At 28.8% G+C, this 14,614-nt stretch overlaps 1 protein-coding gene across 7 annotated transcripts in view; it reads left to right on the top strand.

The window, feature by feature from the left end:
• Arms (Ankyrin repeat-rich membrane spanning) overlaps positions 1–14,614 on the top strand; it is a 21,272-nt gene extending 6,658 nt beyond the window's left edge. The window contains exons 1-20 of one of the 7 annotated variants that reach the window (XM_089176891.1): positions 1,123–1,477; positions 5,382–5,513; positions 5,743–5,841; positions 5,917–6,015; positions 6,107–6,304; positions 6,400–6,498; positions 6,606–6,902; positions 6,997–7,372; positions 7,446–7,610; positions 7,685–7,892; positions 7,978–8,400; positions 8,506–8,728; positions 8,815–8,994; positions 9,076–9,701; positions 9,781–10,246; positions 10,346–10,519; positions 10,603–10,750; positions 10,832–10,956; positions 11,212–11,326; positions 13,228–14,612. In XM_089176891.1, coding sequence (XP_089033017.1) covers positions 1,451–1,477; positions 5,382–5,513; positions 5,743–5,841; positions 5,917–6,015; positions 6,107–6,304; positions 6,400–6,498; positions 6,606–6,902; positions 6,997–7,372; positions 7,446–7,610; positions 7,685–7,892; positions 7,978–8,400; positions 8,506–8,728; positions 8,815–8,994; positions 9,076–9,701; positions 9,781–10,246; positions 10,346–10,519; positions 10,603–10,750; positions 10,832–10,956; positions 11,212–11,326; positions 13,228–13,940 — 4,893 coding nt within the window. In that variant the 5' untranslated portion in view covers positions 1,123–1,450 and the 3' untranslated portion in view covers positions 13,941–14,612. Of the gene's footprint in view, positions 1–1,122; positions 1,492–2,115; positions 3,182–4,075; positions 4,576–5,381; positions 5,514–5,742; positions 5,842–5,916; positions 6,016–6,106; positions 6,305–6,399; positions 6,499–6,605; positions 6,903–6,996; positions 7,373–7,445; positions 7,611–7,684; positions 7,893–7,977; positions 8,401–8,505; positions 8,729–8,814; positions 8,995–9,075; positions 9,702–9,780; positions 10,247–10,345; positions 10,520–10,602; positions 10,751–10,831; positions 11,069–11,211; positions 11,410–13,227 lie in introns of those variants that run through there. The other 6 variants (XM_089176893.1, XM_089176889.1, XM_089176890.1 and 3 more) reach the window with 6 other exon arrangements.

The following is a 14,614-nucleotide window of genomic DNA, read 5'->3' as shown; positions in this document are numbered from 1 at the left end:
ATCTTTTTTTTTCTTTACACATATAATAATTGTCTTACCTCGTTAATAAAATCGTGTAATCAATTACGTGAATTTACAATAAGAGTTGCAAATAAACGTTACAAAAGCGAGATCGTGTTTGCGGTGAATTATAAATTATACGATGAAATCATCTTTACCTAGTCCATGTGTACACAAACACATACATACACAGATATAAAAAACCACATACACATAAACGACTTATGAGTACAATTAGCAAGTTACGATGCTTATTATTTGAACGTTTATCGAGATCGCAAAGTACCGACATTTTTTATTTAACTAACAACTTATCAACTTTTACATTTACAAATACATTCGGAGACTTCTAATTAGGTCTCGTTTTTTCAATATTTATAAAAACATTAATGACAATTCTAATTTTTTAAATGGGTCGTTCTTTTATCCATTTATTTAAATTATTGATTAGTATTAATAAGAAATATTTTTACAAACGTAACTATATCATTAAAAAATTATTTTGTCAAGCAAGTGTTTTTGCATAAGCAACAATTTTAATTGTTCTTTGCATTACGTGTCGAAAAATTTGCGGTGCAATTAAAAATGAAGATATTGCTGATCGGTTCAACATTTATCTATGAAAAAAAAAAACACACACACGTGTTGGTAATTATAACAGTGTACTGATGTAAGTGAAAAAAGAAGAAAAGAAGAAGAATTAATTGTCTGATCTATTTAATAATAAAAAATAAATTCTATAAATGAAATTAATTCAATTTTTGATTCCACTTTTCATAATCACCTGGCACACGTGTGTAAGATGCATTTTGAAAAGAACACAATAATAATAATAATAATCATAATAAATTATTATGAAATACTTAGAATTGATGACGTAAGTTAATTCAAATATTAAAATGGATTACTTTTATTGTCATTAGCTAACATTAGCTAGACAATTTTATTTGTCGGCAAAATGTAGATATTGTAAGTTTAATTAAGAAGATTTAAAATCTATTGTTGTTAGATATTAATACGGGCTCATGGTACTTTGTAGTTAAATGCACGGCACTGTTGGATTGTAATGCGCGCTATTACGCACGTAAAAGACGATTCTTATTCGCTGTGTACACGACTTTAGAGATCCCACAGCGATATATAAATGCCGTACGTTATGTTACGCGATGTTCTTAAGGTATTTGCCGGCGTTACCGTCCGCACCGTGTTTAAGAAATCTACCATGTGATTCGTAATTTTCCTTTTATTTTGTATCATTCGCGAGTAAAACTAATTCAAACAAAAAAAAAAAAATCTACAAAATTCAATATTAATAATTGCAAAAAAAAAGAAGATAATAAGTGAACAAGGAAACAAAAATTAATAATTATTATTACATTGCAACTTTGTTTAAAAAAAAAAAGAAAGAAAATACACACGAGGATATATTGAAGAAATCAATTTGGAAAAGATGCTCAGGTTCACCACTTTGTCGAGGGTCCGTTTTTCACGGTATCAATTTAATTAATTAGCATTTTTATTATATTTTTGTTTTGTTGTTGTTGTTTTTTTTAATTCTTTATCTTTATTAGTATAAAAAAAATAGATTATAATGATTTGTCATACTAATATAATCAATTTTTTTTACTGATTTATATCACACGTGTTTAGATGTTTATGTATTAATTGCATATAATTACATAGATGTTTATGATGATATTTTTATTTGAAATTAATGTTGTTTTTTCTATTTTTTTTTTTTTTTTTTTGAATAATTAATTATACTATCGTACAGAGATCTTGAGATAAATATAATCTCTAATATTAAGATAAATATAATACACATGCACGGTTAGTATTAACATATACATATACAAATTAGTTGCTTGATCGATGCTAACATTTATGAACTAACGCATAATACGCTTTGATTCGCATATATGATGATCTATGAAAGGCAAAATACGAAACAATCAAAAAGAAGTTCATTGTTCGTCATTGGTATAATAGTATGTGTATGTTTTATTTACGTTCACGGGATCATGGTTCATACATATATATGTGACAATATAACGAAAAGATATGATTGATTATATATATACATATTCACATACATATCTCTCTTCAGAGAAGGTTTTCTATTATTCGAAGACATCAAAAGAAAAAAGAGAGATATATATATCGAAGAAGGAAGCTTACAATGTCATCTATGTGTCTTCATCTGTCAATTCTTGAGAAAATGAGAAGAAGATAAATTAAAAAAGAAGAGAGAGATAGAGTGACATTTTTTAGAACATTAGATAAAATTAATACTCGCACTCTTATGGTTGATAATTAAAAGACTTTAAATTGGATTAAAAACTAAACAATAAAGGGAGAGAGGGTGAGATTAAAGTAATAAAGATAGCATTTGATATCTTACTACTACTTGGTAATGAACGATTTAGAAAAGAACAATAACGTAACAATGAGTGATGTCAAGGAGGAAAAAGAGAAGATTAGGGAAAATCAAGTGATGGAGGATGATGGGAAAATAGGGTCGAAGTTTATAGACAAGTTTTCTGATAAATTAGACAATGAGAATGATAATGAGTCGATATCTAAGATAAACGAATGTAATAGATCAATGTTAAGTGAATCAAAAGAAGAATCAACAACTAAATACAGGGATGTGTTATCGGGTACTAGTGTAAATCCTACGAGAAGGTCTAGCATAGCTAGCGCAGCCATTTGTTCAAGTTTGGCACCGAGTTTGGCTAGTGCTTTTCCAGGTGTGCCGAGTAATTTATTACCAAAGGTTCGAGAAAGCAATTCATTTGATTTAAAAAGAAGTGCTACTCTCTCTAATTTGTCATTCGTCAATGATACTACATTAGAAGTTAACGATAAGGAAAAGGAAGAAAAGGAAGATGATAGGATTAACAAGGAAAGAGATCGGAATGATGATGGAAATGATGGTAAACGTAAATCAAAATTATCCTTCCTTCATCTTCATATACCCGAAAGCGCTGCTACCACTGCTGCTGTTGCTGCTGCTGCTGGTGCTCGCTGGGATCTTGAACTTGGTTACCATCATCATCACCACTATCATCATCATCACGTATTTCCACATATTCACGTACCCGTGATTACGTTCACTGCCCCATCGACCGATGGAACAGGTCGAAAGTTCAACTTCGGCATACGAAAACACTCACAGACGGTTAGTCAGTAGTGTCATTTTAGTTGACGAGAACGATCTTCGAGAGCACGATACCCGTTTTTTTTTTATTTCTTTTTATTCCCCCTATTATTTTGCTATTTTATTCTATTTTAATCTTTTTTTTTTTTCGTAACTGTATATATTCATCATTTTCTCATTTATATTTTTTTGTTTGTCTCTTCTTTTTACCCCGGCATGTTCGTTTCGTAGTTATTGTTTTAAAACGATTTTGGATAAAACGATTTTTTCTTCATCCCTTAACGGTTTGTTTTATTATTATTATTTTATACCTTGTTAATAATTCTGTTAAAAAAACAAAAAGATTCGCGTAAAGTTTTACTGATTGTGAGTGAGAACGTTTGAACATTTTATTCTTGGACACTGGTCTGTTAGTTTGTTCTTTTTCCATCCTACTTTCATATTTAATATTTTTATTTGATCAATTTGTTATTTGTTTCATTTTATTTGTTCAGTATTTATTTTATTAATTAATTATAAATATTTTGTATCTAAAATATTGTTTATCGTGCATTATACTAATATTTTATTTTAAATGCTGATCATTGATTTAAAAATGTTGAAAAATATTGACCCGATAAATATCTTATTGTAAATCTTAATTTATCATTGTTTGTTTTATTTTATATTTCATTTTTTTCTCACTAATTTTAATTTAACTTTTTTATATAACCTTAGATAGAAATGATAATGCCAGTACTAATATTTCCATTTAGAAGTAAAGTCGAATCGTGCAAATAAATTCAATCACGTTTGTTTCGTATTGTTTCGCGAACGCATTTCACCCATTTTTTTCTTTCTCTTTTTATTTATTAATTAATTTATTTATCTTTTTTTATTTTGTTATAATTTAGGTGCAAATTTCGTTACGTCCTTCCTTCTAATTTAAAAAAATTGGAAGATGGTTATACCTGTGAATCGTTTTTGTCGGTCTCAGATTTTCCTGTTTTTTGTGAGATGAAGAAAAATTGTAAAAAAAAAAAAAAAAAAAAAAAAAAAAAAATAGAAGAAAACTCTAGACGCAAAATTTGGTGGTAGTGTCATATAATAAAACACACATCTCTTCCTCGTCTTTCATAAGAACGAACGAAGGAACGGACGCACGAATTGTTGAATGGTGGTCGAGAGATTATAGGAGCTAACGTTTGATGATTGCCGTTCACGTAACAAGAAATGATACTGTCCAGTGTGAAAAACATTTTTTGACCGCTTTTAAATACGAACCAACAGAAAAATATTCATTTTGTTTGTTTGTTTTTTATTTTTCTTTCTTTTTTTTTTAACAAAAACCTATTTTACAAAAAAAACTACATTAAATTTTATTAACGATGATGTCGTCAATACAATCATATCTTTGTCATTCAGTGAGTATGTCGGTGAGTCTAATTTAAATTATACTACTTTGTTCAATTCCGATCGATTTGATTGTCAAAAATCATAGTTATGTAAAAAAAAAAAAATTAATAAAATACACATACACACAGAAACACAATAAACTGCATTTAACCACAACGTATTTTTTTTTGGAGAGGGGGAATTTAATATAAATCAATGTAAATAACACAAGAAAGAACATTGATTTATTTTATATTAAATCGTGAATAAATAATCGTCAATAATAATAATAAATACCTAGCATACGATTTGTTAGTACTGAACCATTTTCGTATAATATGCGCCAAGTTTCTAACAATGTGCGTGTAACAGTGTGCATGTGCAGCAATTGAACATGATTTTTCTTTTTTTTTTAAATATCAAAAATTCATATTACATGTAATTTCAATATGAAAATACTGGAAATGTTGTAAAAATAAATATTATTATTTTTCGTACGAAAAAAAAAAAAATAAGGGTGAATGATTCAAATTGTGTGCTTTAAATTAATATTTGCTTGCAAATATACATATGCTTGATGATTGTATAAATAAGATTTTGTTTTTCTTGACTACTATTTTTATAAGTAAGTAATAATCATTGAGAAAGGCGTTTGATTAGTTTAGAAAAATTAAAACAAAAAATATAAATGATTTTAAATGCAGCAAGAAGAAATAAAAATTGAAATGATGAAAGTTGCTTGAACTTTGTGTATTAGCAACTAAAATAATACATTGATTATCTTATATTATCTAAATAACCAAAGAGCAATAGAGTTGTTAACATAATATTATCAAACTTTTTACAGACTTTGCATCGGACTGACTCGATGGTATCGCTTTGTTATCGGACGCTTGCCAGCTTCATCGCGGATGACAATCTCGATGGTTTGCAAAGTTTTCTTGAAAATAGAAGAACACAGGTTGATGACCGAGATGAGGTAAAGAAAAAGTTCTTGTCAACCTTGCATTAGGTTGATCAATAAAGTTTAATGCAATTTTTTCTACCAATAAATAAATAACATACAGTTAATCTAATTTATTCCTTACAGAAAGAAATTATTCTTTTTTATGAATCAACAATTTGCATCTCTCCTATTTTCGCAAATGCAGAATTGTAAAATGCGTTTTTTTCTTCTTCTTCTTATTATTATTTTTGTTTATCCATAGAACGGTAGCACAGCACTCATCTTTGCAGCAGCAAAAGGAAAGATCCAATTTCTTCGAGAACTCATCAATTATGGTGCGGACGTTAATACAGAAGACGCGGTAATTGTTTATTTATACTTTGACGTCCATCAAATATTTCACTTTTATTTGATTATGAATTTTCTTATCTTCTAGGACAATTGGACGGCATTACTTTGCGCAGCTAAGGAGGGTTATACCGAGATCTGTTCGGAATTATTGGATCATGGTGCCAATTTGGAACATCGTGACATGGTAAAGAAAATTTGTCTAAAATTAAACGAGAAAATAATGTTTGTGTATAATAAGAAATTCAACAAGCAAAAATAAATGTATTTAATTTTAGGGTGGATGGACACCACTTATGTGGGCAACTTATAAAGGTAAATCGGATACGGTGAAGTTATTAATAACACGTGGTGCTGATGTCAATGCTCATGGAAACTTTCACATATCCTCTTTACTATGGGCAGCTGGTAGAGGATATGCCGAAATAGTTAAAGATTTAATTAATCATGGTGCTAAGGTCAACGGCGGTGATAAAGTAAATTGTCCAAATTAAATAGAAAAAAAAACATTGAAAATTTTTAAGAAATTAATTTACTAAATTTTATGTATTTTTGTAAATTTATTTGTTAGTATGGTACTACGGCTTTAGTATGGGGTTCTAGAAAAGGAAATGTGGAGATAGTTGACACATTGTTAAAAGCTGGTGCCAATGTCGATACAGCTGGCATGGTAAGAAATTTTAAATTCGTTTGTATTTATAATAATAGGAAAAAAGTAAGAAAAATATAGGTTTTCTTTAAGATAAATGACCGGTACGAAAATCTGCTACGTTATAGTATTCATGGACAGCTCTTCTTGTGGCGACACTTGGTAATCATATAGACGTAGTTCTATTACTTTTGGAACATAAACCGAATGTAAATGCTCTTGACAAAGATGGATGTACGGCCTTGGCAATAGCTTGTCGAGAGGGTCATCACGAAATAGCTAATGCGCTTTTAAATGCTGGAGCTTATGTCAATATTCAAGATAGATCTGGTGATACTAATTTGATACATGCTGTTAAGGGTGGTCACAGAGGTGTCGTTGAATCACTTCTTAAAAAGTATGCTGATGTTGATGTTCCTGGCAAGGTATAGTAATTAAAAAATATAATAAAAATCAAAATAAATCCTTTTGTTAGTAACTTTAGCGTATTAAACATAAAAGATATTATTAATGTTTTAGGATAGAAAGACTGCTACTTATATAGCTGCAGAAAAGGGTAATATAGCGATACTAAGATTATTACTAAGCGCTAATCCAGATCTAGAAATTGCAACAAAAGACGGTGATACGCCATTACTGCGAGCAGTAAGATCGCGGTACCCCGAAATAGTACAATTATTATTAGACAAGAAAGCTAAAGTTTCCGCAACCGATAAAAAAGGGGATACTGCGTTACACATTGCTATGCGTGCAAGATCTAAAGGCATAGTTGAAATATTACTGAGGAATCCAAAAAATAGTCAATTGTTGTATCAGCCGAATCGTCAAGGAGAAACACCATATAATATAGATATTAATCATCCTAAGACTATCCTAGGACAAGTATTTGGTGCTCGTACGTTAATTAATTGTATTTATATATATATTATTTGTTTTTATAAATATGACAAATAATTGATTTATTACAGGTCGACTTAACACTAACGAGGATAATGAAAATATGCTAGGATATGATTTATACAGTAGTGCGTTAGCAGATATACTGAGTGAACCTTCACTTTCAACACCGATAACTGTTGGTCTTTATGCCAAATGGGGTTCCGGGAAATCATTTTTATTAAATAAATTGAGAGGTAGATATAACGCTCCGTCTATCTAAATGTGTATAAGTTTTTATGTCTATTTAATATTAATATTTTTCTTTCAGAGGAAATGAAAAATTTTACACGTCAGTGGATCGACCCAGTATTCCAATTTTCTACTTTATTGTTCATAGTAGTTACTCACGTGGCATTATTAGTTGGTGTTACAACTGGTCTTCTTGTACAATCGTGGATTATTGGTCTTGTGTGTGGGATTAGTCTTATTTTTACTGTTTATCTTTTCTTGGTGCTCGTTTGGTATGCCAATGATAGGTAATTTATTACAAACAATATAAAATTGTAATTATAATGATCTAATCATTTTGTTTATACTATTTTATTATTATCGTCATTGTAGATATGATTTGGATTGGCCAACGAATTTTACAATAGCACTTACAACAAAATTAAATTCGTTGAAGCTACTATTGCAAATAATATTTTGTCATCCACCTGGCAGAAGTGTTCACGACGATATTACTGTACAACCCATTAAATTTTACTTCACTGATCAAACTAGAGTCGGTACAACGGCTGCTGGTGAGAATGCGGTTGTGCAAATGGTTGGATCTCTTTACGATTCGATAGAAAATGATTTTGGTTCTTTGACTACGAGATTATACCGAGCTTTTAGACCTAAATTCGATAAATCTACCTCTACTTGGAGATGGAGGCATCTTTGTTGTTTACCATACGTTGTTATATTTGAATTCTGCTTCTGTAGTTTACTTATTGGTATATCAGTACTTACAGTCTACCTCATAGATATATCTAGTGATGTGTAAGTATTTAATATAATATTAGAGTTTTTATTTATAATATATTAATAATTAAATTTATTATTATTATTATTATTATTACTATTATTATATTACTGTTATTGTAGACAAACTATTGAGAAGTTTACAGCGCACATCATTCTGATAACTGTTGGCTTAGTATTAACTATCAGTATTATAGCAAATTTATATACATGGAGTCGGACATTAAAAGCGCTTGTGTTCTCGCAGAGAAGACATCTACAACATAGTATATCCAAATTAGAAACAATAAAAAGTGAAGGTTTTATACAAACATTAAGAAGTGAAGTTAATCTAATGACTGAAATGGTATGCGTATACGCAAGCATATAATTTATATACAATGAATTTATTTTATTTTCTAATAATTCATATATTTTTAAAATTAAAAATAGGTAAAATGCTTAGATAGCTTCATGTCTCAACAAAGTAGGCTAGTTTTAATAGTAGATGGCCTAGATAGTTGTGAACAAGATAAAGTTCTACTTGTTCTAGATGCTATACAGGCTCTGTTTAGCGATAATGGATACCCATTTGTGGTGATCTTAGCCATTGATCCACATATTATTTCTAAGGTGAGAATTTTTTAAAATTTCTTATATTATTATGCAAAGATTTATTTATATCTATTTTATTTTAATGTTTCATTTTTAAAGGCAGTCGAAGTAAACAGTAGAAGATTATTTACCGAGTCCAATATCGGTGGGCATGATTATTTAAGAAATATGGTTCATCTTCCATTTTATTTACAAAACAGCGGGTTACGTAAAGTTAATGTTGCACAAGAAACAGCACAGTATAATAAAAAACCAACTTGGACGGAAGCTGAGGAGAGTGTTAGTTATGCTACTTCCAGTACAATACATCACTCTGTTTCCAGTAGAAGATTAAGTACTGAATCTGCTGTTATGAATAGCAATGAAAAATTAAAACCACAGAGTAGGAAGGGCAACAGAAAATTACGACTGAGCGAATCCATTGCTAGCAGTATTGGTAGTAATCTAAATCGATTAGGTGGCGCACAAGATCTTAATAAAATGCTTCTCACTGATGATTACTTCAGCGATGTGAATCCACGCAGTATGAGAAGATTAATGAACGTTGTTTATGTCACTGGGAGGTTATTGAAAGCATTCCAGATTGATTTTAATTGGTATCATCTAGCCAGTTGGATCAACATTACAGAGCAATGGCCTTTTAGAACATCTTGGTTAATATTACATTATGATTCGTTTGAAAAGTCTTTGGACGATTCCATGTCTTTAAAATGTCTTTATGATAAGTATGTGAAAACTATAAAACAGTTTACGATATTTACATTTCTTTTATATATTCATTAAAATTTATAATTTTGTTTTTAGAGTGCGTCCACAAATACCAGTGCTAAAGGATGTTCAACCACTTCTTGAGATGGACAGAGATGAACGCAAGCTAGACGTTTTTCTATCTTTCCACAGGTCTAGTTTACACATTAGCGACATGAAAATATTTTTACCATTTACTATCAATCTTGATCCTTATATAAAGAAGAAAATAAAAGAAGAACAGCAAGGATTTAATGAAGAGATCAATGCGTCGCATTCCAAACAAGTCACACCGTGGAATCAACAAAGCAATATTTACAATCAAAGCAATACAAACAAATCTGTAGCTTCTAATCGTAGTAGTAAACTTAACAAAGCATCAAGCTTACAGGGACAACAGTATATTACACCTGGACCACCGTGGGCTTTTCAACCAAATTACAATTGGCCTGTTTCACCTTGGCCACATATTCCACCTGCTGAACCTGCGCCAGTATCACTTTCTGCAACCACTACGTTACCAGTATGTTTTTATCTGATTGAAATGCACACAATTATTTCTTTTCGTAAATTTTATATTTTCAAATTAAAAATGTTTTGCTTCTTTTGTCTTTTCACACAGCCGGAAATTCTTGAAATGAAATTGTCCACTTTGAATGTGAGTGATGTCTGCGATCTTCTTGACCGAATCGAAGGTTTTAATATTAATCATTCAACCCAATATAAGATTTTATTGAGGGATAATAATATTAATGGAAGAGTTTTGCTTCATTGTGATTTGCAAGAATTAAAAAAGGTATGAATCGTTGCATACTTTGCATACAAATTAATATACAATTCTTTAAATAGTAGTGCAACTAAAATAAAATATTTTATTAGGTTATGAAAATGACTTTTGGCGATTGGGAATTATTTCGTATGATAATCATATCGCTCAGAGAATTGGAACTAACATCATTCAGCAGTCAAGATGAAACTTCACGAAGTGTACGATTTACTGTAGGACTTGAGCCCATTGCACGGAAAGGTAAATATAATATTTCATCCTATGAATCATTTTATTATAGATCTAATAATTTAATATTTATACAATTATTTTTTATTGTAGAAAACACTGTACAAACTAATAATTCCGTTCGCGTACCTGCTCATACTGAAAAAGAAAAGGGAACATCCAGAACAGATGCACCACCTCGACGAGATCAAGTTAAACAATCAATTATGGAAAAACAGGTAAAGAAATTATTTACATATCCTTAAAAATACATTTGAAACAAAAAAAAATCAACTAATATATCACTTTATAATATTGTCCATTACATTTGTATCTTGGCTTTAGTATCAGGTGAGATTGTAATATTAATATTTATATTCTTATTTATGAAATATTTTAATTTACAATTTAGATGTTTTGTTTACTTAAAATTATTAAAGAAAATTTATATACATTTTGAAAAAGCAAAGATACCAAATATTGGTTTACTACAGGTAACTTTGGAAGAACAAATGATATGTGGCGCTTTACAAACCTTGAATGAAGAAGCATGCGAAGATGTATTGGATCTCCCAAATCCAGAAACGACATCAACAGACTCACTTTCAGGTGAGCCCTCTACTCTACCACTTTCACTGCCCCTGGTTGTAATTGAAGAGCCACAGCAACCTTGCTGATACTGCGATACTGTCAGTAATTATAATGGAAACTTATAGTTCCATGAAAGATGCAAATAAACGCATATCCGTAAACGTATATGCGCTCCATATTGTTAATGTTGTAATTGTTAATTAAACTATAATAGAATTTAGTTTTGGGTCTTAATTTTTGCTTTTTCTTTTGCTATTTTATTTTGACGAAATATATAATAACGTGACAGTATAGCAGATCTTAATTTTGTGCGATAGATACAAAGAGACAATAAACATGTAATCTATATTAAATATTTACTTTAAAACGAAAAAATAGATTTATATTTAGGAAAATGTTGAATGAATTAAAAAAATTATTTGGTATTTTCTTATATATTTCAAACAACTGTGCCATATAATTTTGCAATATAAACGAGTGATTATGCATATCCAATAGAAGATGAAGAAAAAAGAAGATGAAAGAAGCTTATAGATGGATATATCTATGGATATAGAAGGATATATATCACTCCTTCAATAATTATTATTAGTGTGAAGAAAATATTTTGATCTGTATGTTATTTGTTAGATTTAAAATATATAGACTTGATATATATAATTAAGTAATGTAGAATAGTTAAGTTAAATCATTTGAAAGAACTGTGTTATATGTTTTATTTCCAAAGAAAAATTTTATATTTTTTCATATTATATTGTTAATTAATCATTCATGCTTCCAAATGCTTTAGCAATATATTACTTCTGTAGATATATAATATTTACTCTTATTACGTTTGAAAATGTTTAAGTATAATCTGTGATTATCAAGGTTACATTAATTGTTGATTTTAGTGAGTAGTGAAGAAAATCACTTTGCGTTTTATTGACAATATTTCATAAAAAATATTAAATGAAAGAAATTTTTATTTGTACTATTAATCTTCTATCAGTGATTTTATCTATTTGGTAATTAGCCATGAAATGAAACAGAAAAAAAATAACTTCCAAGTACAAAATGAAATAAAAATGAAGTACAAAAATAATATATTTCATGCAACATATATTAATTTTATTTTAAATGAACCAGTTTTCTATGTAAAGTGTGATCGTTGATGTAAATAATTGTAGATTATTAAAAATTTTTATTTATTATTATTTAAAAAATGTTTTCCAAAAATTTATTTTCTATTGTGGTAAGATAAGGGATAATTAATATGTGATATATTTATAAATATATAAAAAATAATGTGTATAAAGTTATTATGAAGTGAAATTTTTTAATTTATTATGAAAAATATGTATCTGTAAAAATAAACTTTAGAAAAAAAGAAAAATAACAAATATATTTTATCATATAAAATGAAAAACAATTAATACATGTTGCATAATTTATCTGTAAAATTTGTACGCTTTCTTTAAACGCAATGTGTTATATGTATAAGAATTATAACAATAAACTTATGTCCTTAGAAATATTACAATATATATATATATATATATGTATACATATATATATCTTCATTGCAGCTTACATTTGTAAGACAAAAGACTGATGTGTCTTTAATTGAAAATAAGCTGTGTACAATAATAAAAATAAATTAAATGTTTACCTAATAAAAAGAGAAAGCAGGAAGATTTCTTTTCGTTTCCTTGTAATAGGAATTTGTTCTATTGTTGTATTATTATACATATGAATCACTGTATATTATGTATTATTACCATTTGTTGTGTACCTTTATTTGTGTTCATATGCTTTTTGTTTCTTTCTTGTTAATATCAACAACACATTGAGATTAATTATAAAATGATACTTATTTTTAAGTAAAAATAACACATGAGAAAAATGAAGAAGACATGACATCGGATTATTGTTTTTAGGACTAGTTTCTTCAACTCCAGATGCGGATTATGTTCTACTACAAACCAATCCACTTTTTCATTGGGTACCGGTTAATGAAAAGGAAAGTTCTGATGATAGTTCGTGCGACTCAATGATACATCTACATCGTGCTAATTCTCAACATAGCATAGCTTCCCAACGAAGTACAAGATCGACTTGTTCTCACAATCGTAGTAGAAGTTTAAGAAGAAGTGGAAGTCATTGCAAAAACAGACCATCCTCTCTTTTTGTTTCTCCTCCATCTTCACCTCTACCTGCCTTTAGATCTAAATCCACAGACGAATATTACATGGGAAGTAATATACCTTTAAAACCAACATCTTCTATAGCTTCTTCAATGAAGAAAAGACGTTCTGTATCGACGGTTGGTGATGATGCAATAATAACAATATGTGGTTCTTCACCAGCAGTGTCAATTTCTGTTCCACACTCTAGTTTGGAAAAATTATCTAAATTAAAAGACCGTTTGATTGGGACAACTTCGAACACATCTGCAGCTGCTGACAGTGATGACGAATCTACACCTTTGGTATCAGAATTATCAACACCAACGCATTCTCAATCTGACAGTGTCTTTAGAAATGAATTCAGTCCAGATAACACTAGCGATATTTCAGCTGATTCAAATAAAGGTTTATCGCACGGTGGCGAAAGATTAGCTATGAAACAGATTATTAATGATATAGATTAATAAAATACATTAAAGTAGAATGAATTAAGATAGGATGAGAGTAATAAATTTTGATAAATAACTCAAATATTTCTATAAACTTTTATTATATGTAATTCTCTCTTATGAAGTTCTACTTTGATTAGTTTTATGTTCTCAAAGAAAATCAGATCAAGTGATTTAAAGAAAAAAAAAACAAAAAAATAAAAAAGGAATATCTACTTAAACCTAGTTAGTTTTACAAGTTTGAATTGACCAGATTTATAAATTTTAAAATCTTGATATTTAATAGTTTATTAATATAACATGACTACTATAAATATAAAAAAATTTTTCGCACGTGCACGTTTAATAGAAATAATTAATCAGATATTTTAATTGTAAACATTTCCATTGCGATATTCATTTGAATATCAAGTTTGAGAAAATTAATAATGTAAATATCTAATAAGCTACAAACAAAACAAATTGTTCCAACGTGTATGAATCTTTTTATAACTAGATATAGAAACTAAATTAATCGTCTCATTATTTATATATTATAGAAAAAATAAGTGTTGTTAATTAATTAATAATCTTAATGAATTATAATGAAGAGACCTATTATGTAGTATATAATAGTTAGCTTTGCATATATGGAATTGATATTTAAATATTAGAATTTCCACTTTTAAAAGCAATCCTTTTTATAAATT

This window comes from Polistes dominula, unplaced genomic scaffold (genome assembly GCF_049000335.1).
Source record: "Polistes dominula isolate Pdom_NZ unplaced genomic scaffold, Pdom_raw_medaka contig_12, whole genome shotgun sequence".
Taxonomy (NCBI): domain Eukaryota; kingdom Metazoa; phylum Arthropoda; class Insecta; order Hymenoptera; family Vespidae; genus Polistes; species Polistes dominula.
Note: the sequence above shows the minus strand (reverse complement) of the source record. Positions and strands in the feature narration are given on the sequence as shown.